This window comes from Lycium barbarum, chromosome 5 (genome assembly GCF_019175385.1).
Source record: "Lycium barbarum isolate Lr01 chromosome 5, ASM1917538v2, whole genome shotgun sequence".
NCBI lineage: Eukaryota > Viridiplantae > Streptophyta > Magnoliopsida > Solanales > Solanaceae > Lycium > Lycium barbarum.
This window is the reverse complement of record NC_083341.1, coordinates 101469463-101492323: the sequence shown is the minus strand read 5'-3', so window position 1 is coordinate 101492323 and position 22861 is coordinate 101469463. Positions and strand designations below refer to the sequence as shown.

Below are 22861 nucleotides of genomic sequence, written 5' to 3'. Positions count from 1 at the left end.
GCGATGATGATTGCTCCGTAATATAAATCAAAGGTTATGGACCTTACGTCACTCCGGTGTATTTATAGCTTTTATTTGGCTCTTATCCATGCTTTATATATGTGTATGTATTTTTTTACACCGAGCCGCGCTATAGTCGGCCTTGTACAACACTTATTGTGCAATCACTAATCAGTTGGTCTTACATACTGAGTCCGAAAGGGACAGGTACATTACACACCGAGTCCTGAAAAGGCCGGGTACGTTATGATGATGATATTATATATACATATGCAAGTATGAAAAAGTTGTTTTTTAAAGCCAAGCATGCATGACATCAGCCTTACGAGGCATCCCGATGTACAGGTTATCTCTCTTATTCCATGTTACCTTTCATATCTGTATTATGTTGTTATTTATGCCTTACATACTCAGTACATTATTCGTACTGACGTCCCTTCTTGTGGACGCTGCGTTCATGCCCGCAGGTTCAGGTAGTCAGGGGAGCAGCCCAGCACAGTAGGATTTTCTCTCCGCTGCAGTCAGTGCGCTCCACTTGGTCCGCAGCCGTAATCTTTTGGTATGATATTTTGATATGTACACATGAGTATGATGAGGCCTTGTCCCGTCCTTCCTATAGTTTATATTCTATTAGAGGTCTGTAGACATTTGTACGTAGTTAGAAAGTTCGATGGCCTTGTAAGTTTTTATTCCATTATACGACGTATGTAATGGCCTAGTCAGCTTATAGTGTTATTTTCTGTACATATCTATAAATGATGGTTATGAGTTTGGACGTGGAGTTGGTTATGTTGATACCACCGATGTGTATAATTCCGTTAAAAGTCATATATGGGCCACTATGTTGCTCAGTGAGTTTCAAGTTCGAAAGTAGGAGTGCTTGATCAGAAAAGGTCGGGCACTCGTCACGACTCCTCAGCTGGGTCGTGATATCATCCACTCTTAGGGCCAGATCTCGGCGGGAGGATAAACCATTCCTAGCGAAATGTTTCAGTATCTACCATTGCACTAAGTGTTTGCAACCCTGGAAGTAATAATAATGGTTGCGGCACTTTCACAAAGCTCGGTATATATCTGATAGGATAATAGGGATGATGTCAAAATATTTGGTAAGCCCATTCGTTGTAATCCCCCTAAGAAAAGCATGGGCAAAAAAAAACAACTCGGGTGTCAATAGCTAGGGAGGCATTTAGTTGAAATACCTTGGTTCCCAATAAGCAGGTGATAAAGGCTAGCGTTTGGGTAGCTTCCCCGGATTGGAGTGAAGAAAACTCAAGATTGTGGTTTTCGTACACTTGTTTGGATGAATACCTCCCATACAACTCTCCAAAGGCTATAGTGCGTCCCTGTGCCCAGTCAACTTTGTTAACAGCAAACATATCTTTGATTTCTTTTGGGGTAGGTTGGTGAGGGATGAGGATATTTTGAGCTAACTTCATTTTGGACCTGTTAGCGCTTCCTACGCTTTCCAAGACGTCTCTAATCTCTTCTAAAGTGGGAGTCATCTCTATTTCTCCAAATCTGAACACCATTCTGCCATTATCTCACTAACTAGTAATAATCTCTAGCAAATCCAGATCCTCAGTCAAATTTATCAATGAAGGTAGATGCCCTATGTAACCCTCTATCTCTTTCTTCTGATCATCAGTCAAACCTTCCCACCACATCACTAAACCTGGTGGTAGATCCATGATCATATCAAACTGCACCTTAGGATATATCTACAAGACCGAATACTGTTAGTCCCCTCGCTCCCGGGAACAGTAGTTTATATCACACAAGGCACAATAATGCTTTCAAATAGAAAATAGTGGGATGCAGTGTCTTCAGGTTTTTACACCATCTGAACACAGTAAGGTGTCTATCCTGTTCGATGCAGGTAGGTATGAGATACCCAAACTGGTGTATGGTTAGCATGCGTGTCATGACCCGTCTAAGGGCCTTGATGGGTACCCGGGGCTAACCACCGAGCACCGCTAATTCTACTACTCATCATACTCATTAACCGTTCTTTTATTAAATTCATACTCAAATTATAAGAAAAATCATTTTTCTTTTGAGAACATAAATACTTTTATATACATAAGCCTTTCGGCTAACAAAATAATATATGTATGTACATAATAACAACCCCGTGAGACCATATAACCCACACTGCGTATCTACGAGCCTCTACTAGAGTCCTAGACATAGGGACGGGACAGGACCCCGTCGTGCCCAAAATATACATATGTACACTAAAGAATAATCAAAAGCACCTCCGGAATAATGGAGTGCTCTCAAATCAGCTACTGGCTCCTATGAGTCTGGATCAAGCTCACCTCTCTGTCTACCTGTGGGCATGAACACAGCGTCCAAAGAAAAGGACGTCAGTACGAACATTGTACTGAGTATGAGAGGCATAAACAGTCATGATATGTCAAAGAGATAAAGGAAGCATCAATACGGAACATCTGTATCTGACTGTCATTTATAAGAGAAATAATACATGCTGTCTTACTCATAATCATCATCATATCATATATGCATAAATGTATAAGCTGCCCGTCCATATAGGTACGGTGTGATAAGCATTAGCCTACGTCTAGGCCTCCCGCGTCCCGGGTACCATCTCATGCCGCCCACTAGTGGTGTCTGCCCATGCCATCTAGACATGGTGTATACGCTGCCTGCCTTAGCGGTGTCTACCCGGCCATATAGGCGTGGTGTGATAACATCATGTACATATCATAGACTTATCATAATCTCATCATACTATTATCATGATGCATGACTGGAAACTTAAGACAATTATACTCTATCGGGGTGACATAAGGTCGTGAACCCCCGATCCCATTATGGAGCATCTGTGAGTATTTTGCCTCACCTTGAAGGAAATAGTGTATAAGGTGAGTGTATACAACAAATGACATCATTAACTTTACAGAAACATCATATCATAAACTCTAGAATCTTTAGGCTCAAGCTCATCATCATCATTATTAGGCTAATAACGTATCTCTTATCTCATATAGCTATTCATGAACATAGACTCATCATTTTCCAGAATGTAGGAGAATCATGAAGAGGAAAGAAAAGTCATGCTATAGGATTCATGCCATAGAAAGAAAGGACTAGCCTCACATACCTTTTTACGTTTAACTAATCTATCGCTTGCTTGTTCTCCTTTGATGCCCACGTCTCTACCTTCAAGAGAAGTCGCATGAACATTTGCTAATCGACTATAAGAACGTGTTACTATTTCTAGGGAAAATTGGGCAGCATTTCCTTTGTTTATACTAATTTTCCCATATTCTATATCAACTCCCAAACACTCATAACAACACTCACAATATAATAGACAACAATCATCATTCATCTACATTATCCGCATTTCACAATTCCTCTTCAATTTCTCCATAATTGTGGTCATAATTCATTATCGCATTTTCTCACATATAATACTTATTCCATGTTCTAAATGTCATTCATAACATATTTACAATCACAATATACCAATAACCATGATTCAATCCAAACCTTTTACCCAACAATGTCACTATTCACATATTCATGACCCATTTCCTATATCATTATACAATCCAAGTGTTTTTAACTTCCAATACCTTAAAAAACAAAGAATGATCATAAAACCCACCTTATATGACGGATGAACAACCCTTGAGTGGAACTTCTCTTCTTGCACCAAAACCCTAACTCCCTTCCCTTGAGTTTTCTTGGTGTAGATGACCTTTTGTTAGGTTTCATACACTTGATTTTGTGGATTTGGTATAGTTGATCATTGTTTTCCCTTGATTTCTTGTGGATAAATAATAGAGAGTGTTCTATAGGTTTCTTGAAGAGAGGAGAGTGGAAACGAAATGAAATAATGAGAGAGGGGTCCTTATATTAATTGCTAAAATCTGTCCCGACCAACATATACGGACCAACATACGGTCCGTACATTTTATAAGGGTCGTATGTTTGGTTCAGTGAGTGATTCCCCTCTTGGCTAATTATACGGCCTAACTTACGGCCAGTATAATTTATACGGCCAGTATGTTGGGCCGTATAATGCCCAGCTGTTCCTATTTCGTTCTCGTCGACTCGTTTGATCTCCAATCCTTATGGAACCTTCTTGACACTTTTTTAACACCCCAATACCAATCTAAGGGACGTTATCACTCGTCTTTGAAACATATTTAAGCCATCGTTAAATCGTCACTCATAATTCTTACCCGACACACGACATATCCTTTGCTTTCCTTGAAAACCTTCTTCCCTTACATCTAATGTCTTTGAATCTTGATTAGGATCATCAAATGCTATCTCTTACTTATCAAATCATTGTATACATCGTGCTCTTCACTAGCCTATTCACTGTATGCTAACGGGGAATTTTCCAAAGTGTAACATTCTTCCCCCCTTTTGGAACATTCGTCCTCAAATGTTAAACACTCGGGAATTCTACAAAAAATTTTCTAGAGTTTCCCCTGTAATATGGCATTACCTTCCTGTCACAACAACCCATAATAATATTGCTTCACAGGGCCACAACACAATAGAGCTATAGATTGGCCACACACGACCGAAAGCATGAAACGAAAGCATGCATACCTCATATTGTTAGTGTTTAATGTTGAATATCTCCTGGGGGTTGGAATAAGTGTGGATAGGTGGATTTCATAATCTCTTCTGCTTCCCAGGTCATCTCTTCTCGGTTGTTGTTTCTCCACAAAACTTTGACTGAAGCTACTTCCTTATTTTGAAGTATTCGTACTTGCTTGTCTAATATGGCAATGGGCTCTTCTTCATATACTAGCTTTTCCGTCACTTGAACATCATCTATCGGAACAATCCTTGTAGGATCTCTGACACACTTTCGGAGCATTGAGACATGAAAGACCGGGTGGACTGATTCATGTTCTGAAGGCAAGTCAAACTCAAAGGTTACATGACCCACCTTGCGGATAAATCTATAGGGTCCAATGTATCAAGGACTTAACTTCCCTTTCTTGCCAAATCTCATCACCCCTTTCATTGGCGACACTTTAAAAAATACCCAATCATCAACCTGAAATTCCAAGTCTCGCCGGCAGTTGTCCGCATAAGATTTTTGGCGACTTTGGGCTGTCAACAATCGATCTCGGATCACTTTTAATTTTTCCACCGCTTGCTAAATCAATTCAGGGCCCATTAACTGTACTTCTCCTATTTCAAACCATCCAATTGGGGACCTGCACTTCCTTCCATATAAAGCTTCATATGGGGACATTTGGATACATGAATGATAGCTATTGTTATATGCCAACTCAATCAGAGGTAAGTGGTCATCCCAGCTACCACCAAAATCTAGCACACATGATCGTAGCATATCTTCCAAGGTCTGAAAAGTACGCTCGGCTTGTCCATCGGTCTGCGGATGAAATGTCGTGCTAAGCTTCACTTGGGTACCTAGACCTTCTAGAAAGGATTTCCAGAACTTGGCTATAAATTGCGCTCCTCTATCTGTGATAATAGATATTGGAATAACATGGAGTTGCACAATTTCTTTAAGATACAACCTTGCATAATCTTCAGCCGAGTATATGGTTCTGACTGGGAGAAAATGAGCTGCTTTCGTGAGTTTGTCCATGATCACCCATATGTAATCATACTTGGTTCGAGAACGAGGTAACCCCACAATAAAATCCATGTTGATCACTTCCCGTTTCCAAGTAGGGATTTCCATTGCTTCCAATAATCCTCCTGGTTTTTGATGTTCGATTTTCACTTGCTGGCAATTTGGACACTGTGCTACAAGTTCTGCTATGTCTTTCTTCATGCCATCCCACCAATATATCAACTCGAGATCATGATACATCTTGGTTGCACCTGGGTGAATAGAATATCGGGAGTAATGGGCCTCTTCTAGAATTCTATGATGTAGTTCTGCAACATTCGACACACATAGCCTGCCTCGGTATCTAAGAATTCCATCCGTGGAAATTTCAAATGGAGACTTCTCTTTTCCATGAGACGTGTCTCTATAATGGCACAAGTGAGGATCTTCATACTGACGCTCTTTCACTTCTATATTTAGGGATGAAACTGTGGGATCATTAATACCAATCCCTGCACTACCCAAATCAATTACACGCACTCCAAGATTAGCTAATTGGTGGAGCTCATGAACCATCTCTTTCTTTTCCAGAGGAACTTCACATAGGCTGCCCATTGATCGGCGGCTAAGCGCATCAGCCACTACATTTGCTTTTCCGGGGTGGTATAAAATATTCACATCGTAATTGTTACACCCTGTAACTTCTGTACGTTGAGATTCGTGAGCTATTGGCTACTCAATTGCAAACATCGAAGTTACTGTCGAGAAGATACAAGATTATAGGTGCTCGTGCTACGATTATAGAAGTCCGAGTTCGCGTAATAGGTTATAGGAGGATTGGAAAACCAGTGAATTAAGGAGATTAAGCTTCTGAGGTTTTGAAGGAAAGTTGGGCTGGGTTGGTACGAAAATTTTGGCCTAATTGGAAGAAAGAATATGTTTTGGTATATTAAGAGTTTTGAGGCGAAGCAAAGGTCTAAAGTGAAGTTCCGGATGTCTAGTTTCCAACACAAAAAACCGCTCCTCGATAGGACATCGGGGTAAGGAGATATGGACATTGCAAGTTTGGCTGGCAGACCTAGAAAATGGCCTGCGTGAACGCACCAGGGAGTGGCGCGAACGTGCAGAAGGCCAAGGGCCAACACAGCGCAAACGCGCCACCACGAGGCGCGAACGCGCTGAAGGAAAAGTAAGTCGGTCCAGGCAAAACCTGGACCGTTCTATAAAAGGGGGAGGCCCTCATATTTTTGTCCAAAACACACCCAAACATCCCCAAACCTTCCAGAATACTCTCCAACTTTCCACCACCAACTTTTTAGCCCGAAACCAGGTATAATTCCCAAATTCCGGTCCAGACAGCGTATAGTTGCAACTACATAATTGTGTATTAATGCGCTGTGGCTTAAGCTCAAGGTGGAGGAGTGAACATATAGCATAGCATTCGTATCAAGAGAAAGGTATGAATCTCTTGCTATTAACATTAATCTTAGTTTATTTACGAAGAAGGCGCTGTAAAATTGTTATAAAATGATTCTGTGATCGAAATATGGGAGAAACACCATATGGGGTGTTTATGAAGTATTTTGGAGTTGGAAATATTATGGTTAATGTTGGTATTGTTGTGATTGTTGTTGGTTGTTGAATTGAGAATTCGGGCTAGGCATATAAACGGGGGAGATGTTGCCCGATTTTCGGCAGAATATAGAATAGTTCGGTTTGAAACTTGCAATAAGTGTACGATGAAGCGGCTAACGTTAGTATAAATCCTCTTAAATGTAGACTTACGAGCTCGGACGCATAAGCGTAGCTAATAGGAGGTGGAACAGGTATGTTAAGGCTCGTCCCTTTCTTTCAAAGGCCTGATTTCTATGTTACGATTTCATAAATGCTTCCATAACTTCTTTGTTTTCAAAAGTTAGACGTTTATGATTCCAAGGCATGATTCCTTTCCCCGATAACCCGTAAATGTTTTCCAGAATGTCCGTATTTTTCCAAAACAGAGGTTTATGACTCCGTAAGCTTTTATGACAACAACGATGGATATGTTTTACAATGAAAACAATGATGTCAAGGATGAGAATATTTCTATGATGATTATGATGAGAATGGTTTCACGTTTGAAAGTCTCAAGTTGTGGATTTAATATGAATACGAGAATATTGAGTTATTTCTTGATCCTCAATTTTATTCCTTGATATGAATTGACGCCTTATGAGATTTATGAACTTATTCTATGTTTTCTCTTGGTGCTATTCTTCATTGATAGTCTCACCTTATAATAATCGTCCCTTCAAGGTGAGACACGACGATCATGATTATTCCATAATATAATCGGAGGTTACCGACCATACGTCACTCCGATAGATACACGACTTTCTTTGGGCTCTCCTTCATGCTGCTTACATGATATATGTATATGTACATGGGGAATATGGTAAAAAGGGGTGAGCGTTATATACGCGTAACCACCTGATCAGTTGGTATAATATGACATGATATCATCCCGGACGTGGGATGCCCGGACGCGAGACATATGTGGTTACATGAATCGGAGCCGACGTTGTTCGGCAATATGATATGTTCTATGTTCCATATATATGCACAAGAAATGTTTTTCCAAGAAAGCTTAGCATGCATGGCATCCGCCCTAAGAGGCACTCATATGCACAGGTTGCTCATTTATCTTACGATATGCTCTATATTTCCTTTGTGTTATCATTCATGCTATGTATCCCTCATATGTTATTATTCATGCCTTACATACTCGGTACATTACTCGTACTGACGTCTCTTCTTGTGGACACTGCGTCCATGCCCGCAGGATTAGGTAGCCAGTCAGACGATTCACAGCAGTAGGAACTCTCCTCAGCAGCAGTCAGTACGCTCCATTGATCCCGAGCTACACCCCTTTTTTGGTATGCTATTTGGTTATATATATATATATGGGTACGGCAGGGCCTTGTCCTGTCATTCCTACAGTTTGTACTCCATAAAGGTCTGTAGACAGTGATATGTAGTCGTGTTGTTATGCAGCCCCGTCAGCACTTATTTTGTTGTACATTATATATGTGTGGTGGCCAAATCGGCTCACGCTATTATTCTCAGTGTTTATGTTTATATGACTCGCCCTCTTCTACATTCATTGGCGGCTCTCTTTCCTCCCGTCTTTTTGTCATAGTCTTGCACATCTGGGCGGCTGTAGATTTTCCCTTTAGCGGCATTTCTGAAATCATAACACAGTATTAAGAGGGGAAAATCTTATAACACAGCTCTATCCCACGATCTCTTAAGATGAAAGATGGTTATTTTTCCTAAATGCCCTGTAGCCTCCTATTTATTAGCGTGGCGCGCAACACACCATAAATAAGACTATACTAGACACGTCTTGTAGACTCTTCCTAGGACTAAACTGCTCTGATACCACTTTTGTCACGACCCACCTAGGTGCCGTGACGGGTACCCGGGGCTAACCACCGAGCATCGCTCATTCTACTACTCATCATACTCATTAAGCGTTCTTTTATCAAATTCATACTCAAATCATAAGAAAAATCATTTTTCTTTTGAGAACATAAATACTTTTATATACATAAGCCTTTCGGCTAACAAAATAATATATGTATATACATAATAGCAACCTCGTGAGACCATATAACCCACACTGCGTATCTACGAGCCTCTACAAGAGTGCTAGACATAGGGATGGGACATGACACCGTCGTGCCTAAAATATACATATATACACAAAAGAATAATCAAAAGCACCTTCGGAATAATGGCTCCTATGAGTCTGGATCAAGCTCATCTCCCTATCTACCTGTGGCCATGAACACAGCGTCCAAAGAGAAGGACGTTAGTACGAACATTGTACTGAGTAAGAGAGGCATAAACAAGGAACATCTGTATTTGACTGTCATTTATAAGAGAAATAATACATGCTGTCATACTCATAATCATCATCATATCATATATGCATAAATGTATAAGCTGCCCGTCCATATAGGAACGGTGTGATAATCATTAGCCTGTGTGCAGGCCTCCCGCGTCCGGGGTACAATCTCATGCCGCCCACTAGTGGTTTCTGCCCATGCCATCCAGACATGGTGTATACGCTGCCCGCCTTAGCGGTGTCTGCTCGGCCATATAGGCGCGGTGCGATAACATCATGTACATATCATACTCTCATCATACTATTATCATGTTGCATGACTGGAAACTTAAGACAATTATAATCTATTGGGGTGACATAAGGTCGTGAACCCCCGATCCTATTATGGAGTCTCTATGAGTATTCTGCCTCACCTTGAAGGAAATAGTGTATAAGGTGATAGCATACAACAAACGACATCATTAACTTTACAGAAACATCATATCATAAACTCTAGAATCTTTAGGCTCAAGCTTATCATCATCATTATTAGGCTCACAACGTATCTCTTATCTTATATAGCTATTCATGAACACAGACTCATCGTTTTCAGAATGTAGGAGAATCACGAAGAGGAAAGAAAAGTCATGCTATAGGATGCATGCCATAGAAAGAAAGGACTAGCCTCACATACCTTTTTACGTTTAACTAATCTATCGATTTCTTGTTCTCCTTCAATGCCCACGTCTCTACCTACAAGAGAAGTCGCATGAACATTAGCTAATCGACTATAAGAACGTGTTACAATTTTTAGGGAAAATTGGGCAGCATTGCCTTTGTTTATACTACTTTCCCCGTATTCTATAACTATAATAGACAACAATCGTCATTCATCTACATTATCCGCATTTCACAATTCCTCTTCAATTTCTCCATAATTGTGGTCATAATTCATTATTGCATTTTCTCACATATAATACTTATTCCATGTTCTAAATGTCATTCATAACATATTTACAATCACAATATACCAATAACCATGATTCAATCCAAACCTTTTACCCAATAATGTCACTATTCACATATTCATGACCCATTTCCTATATCTTTCTACAATCCAAGTGTTTTTAACTTCCAATACCTTAAACAACCAAGAATGATCATAAAACTCACCTTAGGTGATGGATGAACAACCCTTGGGTGGAACTTCTCTTCTTGTACCAAAACCCTAACTCACTTCCCTTGAGTTTTCTTGGTGTAGATGAACTTTTATTAGGTTTCATACACTTGATTTTGTGGATTTGGTGTAGTTGATCATGGTTTTCCATTTATTTCTTGTGGATGAATAATGGAGAGTGTTCTAGAGGTTTCTTGAAGAGAGGAGAGTGGAACTGAAATGAAATGAAATAATGAGAGAGGGGTCCTTTTATTAATTCCTAAAATCTCTCCCGACCAACATTTACCGCATGCCCACTCGACCTTAGAAACCTCCAAAAAATATAACAAAAGGGGTTTTTTAGTTAAGGTATGATCGCAACGCATCCCTTGTTGTCACCCTTGGAAAAATATAAAATAAATGCCAAGAGAGGCGGAGTATGCATGCATGAATGACAGTTATATTTTGCGAAACTTTAAACGCATAAAAAATTTATATCACTGAAACAATTTATATAATACAAACATACATATTATTGGAACCCTTATGGTTAGAACCTTAAATTGGCCCCAGCGGAGTCGCCATCTGTAGTGTGTGGCATTTTTTCCGATTTGTATTTGCACTTGCCTCATTAAAAAAAGGAAAGTGTCCCGGGAAAGTATGGTTGTCAATCGTACTGGGAAAAAGGAAAAATATAGTTTTACGTGGATGGTGCTCTAAATGGACTTTATTTTAGAGTCGTCACCTAATTTTTAGGAAATTAGGAAAACCAGTTCGAAAAGGGTTCATTCAGAATAGTTAAATTTTAAAAGAATCCTAATCTAACCAAAGTTCGAGTACGGGTTCTAGTGATCCCCCGGAAAAGGTGTTAGGCACCCCGGTATGAAGGATCTGTAAAATACGGTTGACGTATGGGTTCTAATAGTATGCCTTAGTAGATATGAATTGTTTATAGTGAAAAAAATTATTTTGGCTTATATTTCCGCAACAAAGAGTTTAGTCATTCATGCAAAATATATCACATTTCAAGAATCGAAAGTGGGTAAGTTTTCCAAAAATTGGGCATTGGGTTTCGAATTAGAACACCTAGGTTAACTACCGAAGGCCTTTAACGTAGGTAAAACACCACGTAAGTCCATCCATTTAAGTTTTAAGGCTTTTTAAAGAGTTTTTATTTAAGTGTAGAAAATAGTTTAAGGCATACTTGTCACGACCCACCTGCGAGGCCATGATGAGTACCCGAAGCTGACTACCGAGCACCACTCATGCTAATCATCATACTCATCTTAAATGCATTTATTATTCTCAACACAACTAGCCATAAGGAATCCTCTATCCCTTCCAAAACATATCTACAATCATATGCATAAGGCCCTCGGGCTATCAAAATAATATATAAATACACAATGTGATCATCGTGGGACATCTACTAGCCACATATACATATCTATGAGCCTCTACTAGAGTACTAGATAGAAGGATGGGACAGGACCCCGTCGTGCCCAAATATATACACACAATAGAATATAGCACAAATAGCACCTCCGGAATAATGGAGTTCTCCTGTAAGTCTACTGATCAGCTCTTATGAACCCGGGTCACCTCCCTGTCTACCTGTGGGCATGAACACAACGTTTAAAAGAAAACACATGTCGTACATATCACATATACCATCGCACGCTGCCCATTAGTGGTGTCATGTCCGGCCCTCTAGGCACGGTGTAATCATAAACAGCCCGCATTAGCGTGACATGTCCGGCCATCTAGGCACGGTGGAATCATATGCAGCCCGCCTTCGTGGTGACATGTCCGGCCTTCTACGCACGGTGGAATCATAAGCATCCCACATTCGCACTGACATGTCCGGCCTTCTAGGCACGGTGGAATCATAAGCAACCCGCAGTAGCGGTGACATGTCCGGCCATCTAGGCATGGTGGAATCATAAGCATCCCGCATTAGCGGTGACATGTCCGGCCATCTAGGCACGGTGGAATCTCGTCATCATATACATGTCGTAAAGCATGCATAAGAACTTAAAGACAAACTATAACTCTACCGGAGTGACGTAAGGTCGAGAACCCCTGATTCCATTATGGAGTGAAAAAAATCATCATGCCTCACCTTGAAGGAACTAGCATTGTAAAGTGGGTCTAGCAATAATGAATACCATATGGAATAGTAAAAGGAACATTAGCTTCGTGGAAATGTCATTTCATAAGCTTTTGGATCTCTAGGCTTAGACTCGTCATTATCATTATCATGCTCATGACATATCTCTTATCTTTATCTCATATGAAGCTCTTTATAAACATCGACTCATATTTTTCGGAATGTAAGAAGGTCATGGAATAATAAAGGAAGTGATGTCGTAGGAATCATGCCTTAAAAAAGAAGGGACTAGCTATCATGCCTTAGAAAAAAAGGGACTAGGCTTACATACCTTTACATTTTGCTAACTTTATCACTTGAACGTTTCCCTCCAATATTCACGTTTCTACATTCAAGAGAGTTCGTACAAAAATTAGATAATCGAAAACATACTTAAGCTTAAGCTAGAGCTAATGAAAATTGGGCAACATCTCCTTTATTGCGATGACTTCTTCCACGTAATAAGAAACTCCCAACATCAATAACAACACCGACAATATTATAATCAATAGCTTCATCAAGCTAGACACTATTAAATCCTCAGCATTCCCTATCAAAACCCTTCATAACTCTAGCTATGGCACCATACCGTATCCACCCTTATACAAGGCCTCTATAACATCTTTAATACTATTCATAGCAAGGTTATACTCATTACATATCAAGAACTATGATTCAAGACTATTACTAATTTCATATTTGCACTCCATATTCTCCTCCCTTCCATAATCCAAGTCTTTTAACCTCTCAATACTTTTAATAACCTGAAATAAACATAAAAGTCACCTTAATCACTTAGGAATAAGCCTTGAGTCAATTCTACAGCATTAGAATGAAATCCCCCACTTGTATACCAAAGAAATTCATACTCTTCACAAACCCTAATAGGCCTCTTAGTATATGAATCTCTTAATCTGGCTTTTGATTTTTGGTTTCTTGGTATATATTTGTAATAGAAGTAGAGGGAGGGTTTTAGAGGGTTCTAGAGAGATATAGGATCTGTTTTTTTTTTTTTTTTGGGGAAAATAATGAAATAAAAATGTGGGATCTTATATTTATAACCATGGCTGGGAACCCCAAACCCTAAACCCAAACCGAGAGCTTCTCTCTCTAGGCGACGGAAAACCCTAGTGAGGAGAGAGCTTGATTTCCACCATTAATGGCGTCTAACGCCACTGGACAACCTCCCCTTGAGGTTGTCCAGCCTTCACAACCAACTACAATACCTAAGAAACCCCTAGACTATTCCCATATTCTACAACCTACAACTTTGAATACCAAAAATAATGCAACTACGTCCAACTATGAAATTCCCATAAAGAAAGTGAGCTACGTGCATGGTGAGCCAATAGTTGAATATACCATGGAGGAGATCAAGCATACGATTTTCCAAGAGGATTTGGAATTTGCAGTCATTGGAAAATTTAGTTATGGATGGCCAGATTTGAATTATTTACGTAATGCTATTCCTATTCAATGTGAGTTGAAAGCTAAGTGTACGATAGGTTTGTTATGTAATTGTCATGTTCTTATAAGGTGTACTTTGTTGGAAGACTACGTAACACTCATGTCTAAGCCTGCATTCTGGATTAAAGATAAGCAATGGTATTATTCCATGCGAACATTAAAGTTGGATCCCTGGTTTACACCCGAGGAGGAGACTAGTATTGCCATTGCATGGATTTCATTCCCTAACCTAGCTCCTAACTACTATGGTGAGTGTCAATTATTCTCTATGGCTTCGGCAGTGGGAAGGCCTCTAACTTTAGATTTGGCCACCAAGAACAAGACTCGACCTAGTTGTGCTCGAGTGAAAGTGGAAGTCGACTTGTTGAAGGAACACCCCAAAAGAGTTGCTATGCAATCTGTTGCTACTACTGGGGAAACTAGGCTCAAGTGGATAAAAATACAATATGATTTTCTGCCTAAATATTGTAAAACATGTTGCCTACAAGGTCATAATGAAGAGGGTTGCTGGAAACTTAATCCAAACTTACTGCCTAATGATGATGTTGATGAGGAAGAGGCTAAGGTAGATGGTGTTTTGGGAGAATCAGAAGAGGTACATGTTGATAATGGGAAGCAAGTGGCAGTTTTCAAGGAGCAAGGTGAAGTGGTTAGCAAAAAAAACCATGCTGTAGTGGCTCATAACAAGCAAACAGCTGCTCAAGGTAATAAAAATGGACAATGGCAAACTGAAACAAGAAAGGTCAATAAAGGAAGAAGGGATGTCATCAAAATTTTACTAAGTGGCAAGGTCATAGGCAACACATATGATTTATACAAGGGACAAGGTTGTAATGGTAAGCAACACTTGAATACTACAGCTGCACAAAGGGTATTTAAAGCTAAACCTCAAGAAACCAAGACTGCTCATAATACTGGTGGATTTCAGCAACCTACCAATCAGTATGAAGCTTTATGTGATAATAATGATGTGCATGATGATAATGATACGCATGAGGATGTAGTGGAAGTTCAGAATGAGAAAGTTGCACAACTGCAAAAGGCCATGGTGCTCACTGCAGTTACTGATATGCAGTTGGCTAAGGTGACTGACACTATGGATCAAGTGCCAGTAGTGATCAAGGACAAGGAGAAACATATTACAAATCAGGTTGAGGATTCAAATGTTGATAATCAGATATCAACAACAAAGAAAGGACAACTTATGAGTGCAGTTGATGCTAGGAATGCTCTAGCATGTGTATTGCCTGCTGGTTCTCCGTTGAACCAGATTGGTAGGTTACAGACTACAACAGTGCTAAATCATGTAGCAATGGATCAAACACATGGTTCAGTTTTGCAAACAGATCAACTTGCAATGGTGGAGAGACCTTTGAATGTAAATGCAACAGTTTTTACACCTAATAAGGACAAGTTGTCTCCTAACAAGCAAAGGGTGGATTCCCCTTTTAAGTTAGGGGAAAATCTGGTAACCTTGAATCAAGTTTGTCATGATGTTCCATCTACCTCTTTTGCTACTGATGATGGAGGTGCAAGGCTGTGGAGTGAACAGATAGAGGAGGACATGAAGGATGGAGAAATTCATATTGACAAACAGGATGATTAGGATAGGGAAATATCTATCCCTTCTTAGAATGCTTTGGAGGTAATGTTTGGTAAGGAGGATGCACAAAATGAAGGAACATTGCAGGAAAAGGAACACAAGTCCTTAAACCTGTAGAATCCTGTGACTAGTGCTGCTGATGCTAGCCAAGAAGTGAACACAGAAGTAGACAAGCCTGAGGACAAGGCCTCCAATGCTAAGAAGAATCAAAAGAATTCCAAAAGCAACTCAGCAGGGAATTTACAGGTTACAAAGGCCATTTCAAAGGAGATTAATCAAGTAACAGGTGCAGATGATAAGGGAGGTATGCAGGTTGCAGTACCATCTGGGGAGGTGCTGAGGGTGGATATGGATGAAGAATCAACTGCCCAACATTTTGAAAATACAGCAAGAGATGGTGATCTGTCACCTAGTCAAATTGTGAAAGGTGTTCGTCGAGGCAGAAAGAAAGCAGCAAGTCAAAACACACCTCAAGTTCTTGGGGTGACAACAAGGCAGGCCAATTCTAAATCCCATAATTAGTGATGAATGAATTAATCTGGAATATTAGATCAGTCAATACAAAAAAAGCTTTTAAAAGGCTTTTGACAATGCATAATACACACACGTTTTTCCTTGTAGGCCTTATGGAGCCTTTTCAGCAGTATTACAAATTGGAAAGCTACATGAGGAGATTAGGAATTAAAACTGCTTTGTGTAATGTCTCTGGGAAAATATGGGCTTTTGTCAATGAAGACTACTAAGTCAGAGTTCTGATTGACAGTGTGCAACAGCTTACTCTAAAACTGCACAATGTGAATTATGAAGAGGAGATGATTGTCACACTTGTATATGTAAAATGTGACAGAATGGAATGAATTGAACTTTGGGATTCTTTGTATTATCTAGCTTCTGATATTACAGTGCCATGGCTTGTTGGTGGAGATTTTAATGTCATATGTGATGAAGAGGAGAAGTATGGTGGTCTGCTAGTGTCTTTGAATGAAGTGGAGGACTTTAGACACTGCATAAATACATGCGACCTCACAGACCTGGGGTACAAGGGCAGTGTTTTCAGTTGGTGGAATGGGAGAGGTGCTGAAGATTGTGTCTTCAAAAGATTAGATAGGTGCTTGGGTAATATTGAGTTTCAGCAGCTTTTCCCAAGCCTGCAGATAACTCATTTGATCAAGCAGGGATCAAATCACTCGCCACTTTTTATAGAATGCAAGGATCAAGTTCCAAAAGTAAGGAAATCTTTCAAATTTCTCAACTTTTGGGCCAAACATGAAACTTTCATGGATATGGTCAAAGCAAGCTGGATAATTGAGGTGGAAGGAAATGCCTTCATGGTATTCAATTTCAAATTGAAAAATATGAGGAAGGCATTGTCACATTGGAGTAGAGCAACATTTGGAGATATTTCTCAAAAAATCTCCAATCTTGAAGAAGTGATCAAAGTTCATGAAGGACGTTTTGAGGAAAATCCAACTGTGCAGAATAGAGAAAAGTTGAGACAGGTTAAGGCTGAGCTGACTAGAGTATATGCTATAGAGGAGAAATACTGGAAATAGAAGGCAGGTATGGAGTGGTTCCAAGATTTGATATCTTGCACCATGTCCCTTCTATGATCACAAGGGAACAAAATGAGGAATTAGTTGCATCTCCTACCAAAGAGGAAGTGAAATTTGCAGTTTTTGGTCTGAGTAGTACTAGTTCAGGAGGACCTGATGGTTTCACAGGTCTGTTCTTTCAAACATGCTGGAATATTGTTAGAGATGATTTATTCAATATGGTATGGGATTTTCTCAGAGGTGTTGACTTGCCTAGGTATATAACTCACACACACCTTGTTCTTCTGCCTAAAAAGGAAGATGTTCAAACTTTGGTGACATGAGACCAATAAGTTTGAGCAATTTTTTGAACAAGGTAATTTCTAGAGTTATGCATGAAAGAATGGTGCATCTGTTACCAGACCTAATTTCTCAGAATCAGGCAGGTTTTGTGAGAGGCAGAAGTATAGTAGAAAACATTCTACTAACTCAAGAGATCATAACTAATATAAGGCTGAGAACTAACAAAGGTAAGAAGAATGGAAATGCTGTAGTGCCAAATGTGGTCATGAAACTAGACATGACAAAGGCCTATGATAGGCTGTCATGGCTGTTTCTTACTAAAGTACTGAGGAAAATGGGGTTTTGTGAAAGATTCATTGGTCTGATCCATGAGCTTATAGGTAACAATTGGTATTCAGTCCTTATAAATGGTCAGCCACATGGTTTCTTCCATTCTACCAGAGGTGTCAAGCAGGGTGATCCTTTATCACCAAACTTGTTTATCCTTGCTGCTGAAGTCTTGTCTAGAGGTTTGAATGCAGTTTATGATAATTTGTGGTATACTGGTTTTGGATTACCTAAGTGGAGTCCAAAAATAAATCATCTAGCATATGCAGATGATACCATAATATTTACATCTTCTTGTGAGATTTCTTTGAATTTGGTAATGGATGTCTTAACTCAATATGAGACTGCATCTAGCCAGCTGATAAACAAGGCAAAAACCTCAGTCTATTTGCATGACAAGGTGGATGAGGCAACTGTTTTGAAAATTGAGAGAGTTACTGGTATCAACAGATATGCTTTTCCTTTAATGTACTTAGGATGTCCTATTTACTATAGTAGAGCATGCTTGGCCTTTTATTCTGATCTGCTCACCAAAGTAAGAAACAAGCTTCAGGGGTGGAAAGGCAAACTGCTGTCATTTGGTGGAAGAGCCACTTTGTTGGCTCATGTCTTACAAGAAATGCCAATCCATGTACTATCTGCTATGGATGCTCCTTCCTTTGTGATTGATAAGCTAAACAAGGCATTTGCTCAATTCTTTCGGAGCAATTCTGTTGCTGAGGCTAACAGACACTGGGCTAAATGGCATTAGGTCTGCATGCCTAAGGAAGAAGGTGGACTTGGTTTTAGAAGGCTCGAGGATATGTCTATGGCCTTGTTCTCAAAACTCTGGTGGAACTTTAGATCCAGGCCTTCTTTATGGAGTTCATTTATAAGCAACAAGTACTTAAAAAAGAACAGTCCAATCCTGGTACCTTGGAAAGAAGATTCTCATCTTTGGAGAAAAATGTTGAGAGCAAGGGATGCAATTGATCATCTCATTTGGTGGCAACTCAGAATGGGCTCTTCTTTATTTTGGTTTGACAATTGGTCTGGATTGGGACCACTCTATTTTCTTACTCCTCCTGATTTTTACTGTGATGAGAACATCAATAATGTTGCTGATGTGGTTATAGAAGGCAGGTGGAATGAAAATATTCTGAGGAACTGTTTACCTGAGGAACTTGCGGAACATATACTGCATGAAGTACACCCTCCTAGTAGTCTTCATCAACTTGACAAGCCATGGTGGACACTGGAAGCTAGGGGTGAGTTTTATGTGAAATCAGCTTGGGAGTATTTAATGTCTAGAGGTCAGCCTAGGGATGCATACAAGAAGATTTGGGTGAAAAGCCTGCCTTTCAAAATAGCCTTCTTGATGTGGAGGGTGTGGCATTTCAAAGTACCTCTGGATGATGTGATTAGAAGCTGGGGATACCATATGCCATAAAAGTGTTTTTGCTGTGCTGAACCTACAGAAGAATCAATACCAAATATCTTTTTGAAGTGCCAAACAGCTCAAAGGGCCTGGTCTTATTTCTCTACTGCTGCTGGTATCAACATTGCAGGCCTGAACTTGCATCAAGTGATTACAAAATGGTGGACTACTGATACACTAGCTAGATTGAAGTCTATTTTTATGTTATTCCCTCTATAATTATGTGGGAGTTATGGAAGAAAAGAAATGGGGATAAGCATGAAAATAAGGTTTCTACTAGCAGGGTCATATATAGAGCATCAAGCAACATTCAACAGTTGGTGCAATTAAGGAAACCAGGCATAAGATCTGTTCCTCATAGATGGATGGAAATGTTGAAGATTCTGGAGAACTATGTGCCAAAGCTTCAAATTACAAAAGTCATGTGGACTTTGCCTGCTGCAGGAGTTTGGAAGTGCAATACTGATGGGGCCACTAGAGGGAATCCTGGTAGGAGTGCTTATGCTTTTTGTGTAAGAAACTCTGATGGAGATTTGGTTCATGCAATGGCTAAGGAAATAGAGGAAACTACTAACACTGTATCTGAAGCAATGGCTTTGCTTGGTGCTGCAAGATTTTGTCGTGCAAAACATGTGTACTCCTTTATTCTTAAAACTGATTCATTGCTGATGAAAAAGATTCTGGATAGAGAATGGAAGCCACCATGGAATATTATTCATGCAGTAGAGGAGATCTGGGATATATTGCAGAATGCAGATGTTCAAGTAATGCACATAATGAGGGAAGGAAACCAATTAGCAGATCATCTAGCTAATTATGCACTGGATCATGGAGAAGTGAATGTAGCCTCTTTTGCAGAACTTGACTCAACAGGAAGGAAGATTCGCAATAGTGACAAACTGCAGTGTCCATATTTGAGAATTAGAACTGTCAAAACATATTTCTGATGGATGATGAGTCTGAGGATTTGAGTTGGTGGTGGGGCTATGCTGATACTTTTCACTCATCATGTTCAAGGCCTGTTGGAGGAGAACATGATGAGGCTTTATACACTAACAGTATTTTCTATTTTACAGGCACACATTATGCATGGAAACTGGAAATGTACATTTTTTCTGGAAGTTCTACTGAGTGTTGTATTATTGATCCTATTAAATTAAGAAAAGATATAATGCATGTGGAATTCTCACTTTTCCCAAGTTATTCAAATACTTGGCACCATTGATCCTACTCACATAGGAGATGACATGGTCCATCTGTTAGATTACATACGTCAGAAGATCAACTTTCTGAGGCTAACTTGGAACAAATCTCAAGTTATAAACAAAGCTGATCACATGCTTTGTCCTATTGATCCTATTGACATGGTACATGATATGGGAACACCAGAAGTTGATTGGATGATGGTACTAGACTCATACAGCAGAGAGACAAGAAGAAATCAAGATGGCTTTGTAAGACTATTTCTTGGGAGTACCATGAATCTGCACAGTGATCACTTGAGGATGGTAGGTGCTCAGGAATTTCCAGAATTGCTGTCATGGGAATTAAGGCAAATCCTTACAGTGTCAATCAGTTCCTATATAATGACTAAACCTTATGCAGTGGTATTAGCACTTTGTGCTCAATCTGTAGAGGAGATGACATTATATGGAAACTGGTTTGGCTGCATTAAGGAATCTAGGGGCATCAGATGTCCAAGTTATATATGGCAGATTGTTTCAAGCAGGAGAGGAACAAAGTCAGTGTTAAGATCACTCAGATCATCATGTAGCAAGTTGGGACCATGCATGCAAAATCTCAGGAAAATAGTAACCTACAGTATATCTTATGTATATTGCAGTATACTACCTGAGTTTTGGAGGATAAATCTTATCTTACTAATAGATAAAGGACAAATATATGCAGTCATGAGCTTTTGCAGGATTGTAGGCACTAATATATGCAAGTACACTGCTGATATACACAGGTATACTGCTGATATACATGGAGTGTTGGCCAACTTGTGCATCAAGGGATCAAACTTGGGAAACATTTTGGTTGACAAGAGAAGGAAATGCATAATAATTTGGATCAGCAGCTCATTTGCTCAAGTTTAGTTTTTTATCACTTTCTTATGTTAGAAATTTGTAGTGCCAACTTAAGTCATCATATAAGACTTAGGTTGGTCATTAGTTTAATTCTTGCACTTTTATTAGCCATTTTGGCATTCTTTGTGAAGACTCTTTAATTTTATTTGTTTTGAAAAAAATTATAAAATCAGCCCTAAGCTCACAAGCCTAGTGGAATTTATTTATTTTTAAAAATAACAAGGGCAGGAAAGTTCCAAATCCGCGGGTAGCAGGGTCGACGGTCCGTCGACATGCCCCGTCGAACTGCTGCCCGAAATGTCTGATTGCAGAACCTCATCGATGGTGCCAGACGACGGCTGGTCGACCGGTCGACGGTCGTCCCTTGGGCCGTCGACGCTGACTGGTTTCAGCAGTTTTTCTGAACTACTCCGTTTTGCTCCGATTCGATTTGTTTCACTTCTAATTCCCTCGTAAGGTCAAGAATGCATACTTATACTCCTGTACACATAGAAAGTAAAATATCCCGTGTCTAAAGCTCTGGTGTGGATTACCGAACCAAAGGTACACACCACGAATAAGCCAAAAATCTCCTTGCAATAAAACGGGAGGTGTAACAAGGCTATTAGTGTCCATTTGTCAACTATATTTATTTTTATCAATTTTGATACAATTTTAGTCCTATTTTTGGAAGTCAAAATCATTCTAATATGTCTAAATTAGTCCATATGAACGGTCCACGATTTTTGTCTTGTAAGTCCATAAAATTTATCAAGTCAAGTTTTGTCCAAAATCATGTTTTCATTTGAAGGAAATGTCCATTCTTGCTCATCAATAGCAATTTCAATCACAAAACGTTTTTTGCATGCTAGTATTTGTCAAAAATCAGTTTTTTATATAAAAAATGATTTTTTGGCGATTCTAATACGTGACAATTATTTAAAGGGTTCCAATAAGCACATTTCATCAATTTTGCTAAATAAATAATACAAGGTAAAGGGGGTTGGGCCTACCAAGCCCAACAGAAAATAAATGCAATTTTAAACTTATCTGCTCCAAATCTGCTCCAATTGTTCAGCCCATCCATAATGAGGTTGACTCGATCTAAGTGAGTTGGTGGGCCTCGTTGGACCCACCAATGAATGGGGAGGTTTATAAATAAAAGAGTATAAATACATTAGTATCTAATCTTAAGGACATAAATTAAATTTACAAGGCCAAAATTTAAATTCCAACACAGCTGGGCTAAGCCCATAGCTTAATAAAATGGAGAAGGGACAGATATGCGAAAAAAGGACTGGATCAGTGTGCGGGCCCAATTGGCCCAACTATTGGAATAGGCACGAAATTTTCTACGTATCAAAACATGGCATACATGATATACTCTCA

The 22861-nt window shown here is 39.5% G+C and overlaps 1 protein-coding gene across 1 annotated transcript; it reads left to right on the top strand.

Annotated features, from left to right (window-relative positions):
• The first annotated feature begins 18743 nt into the window (after positions 1–18743).
• On the top strand, positions 18744–19415 carry LOC132639589 (uncharacterized). The gene has a single exon (XM_060356030.1). It carries the CDS (start codon positions 18744–18746, stop codon positions 19413–19415), a length of 672 nt encoding a protein of 223 aa, XP_060212013.1.
• Positions 19416–22861: the final 3446 nt, after the last annotated feature.

What these genes read in the sequence shown, in the direction of transcription:
- LOC132639589 (XM_060356030.1), top strand. Translation starts at nt 18,744, where the DNA reads ATGCCTAAGGAAGAAGGTGGACTTGGTTTTAGAAGGCTCGAGGATATG.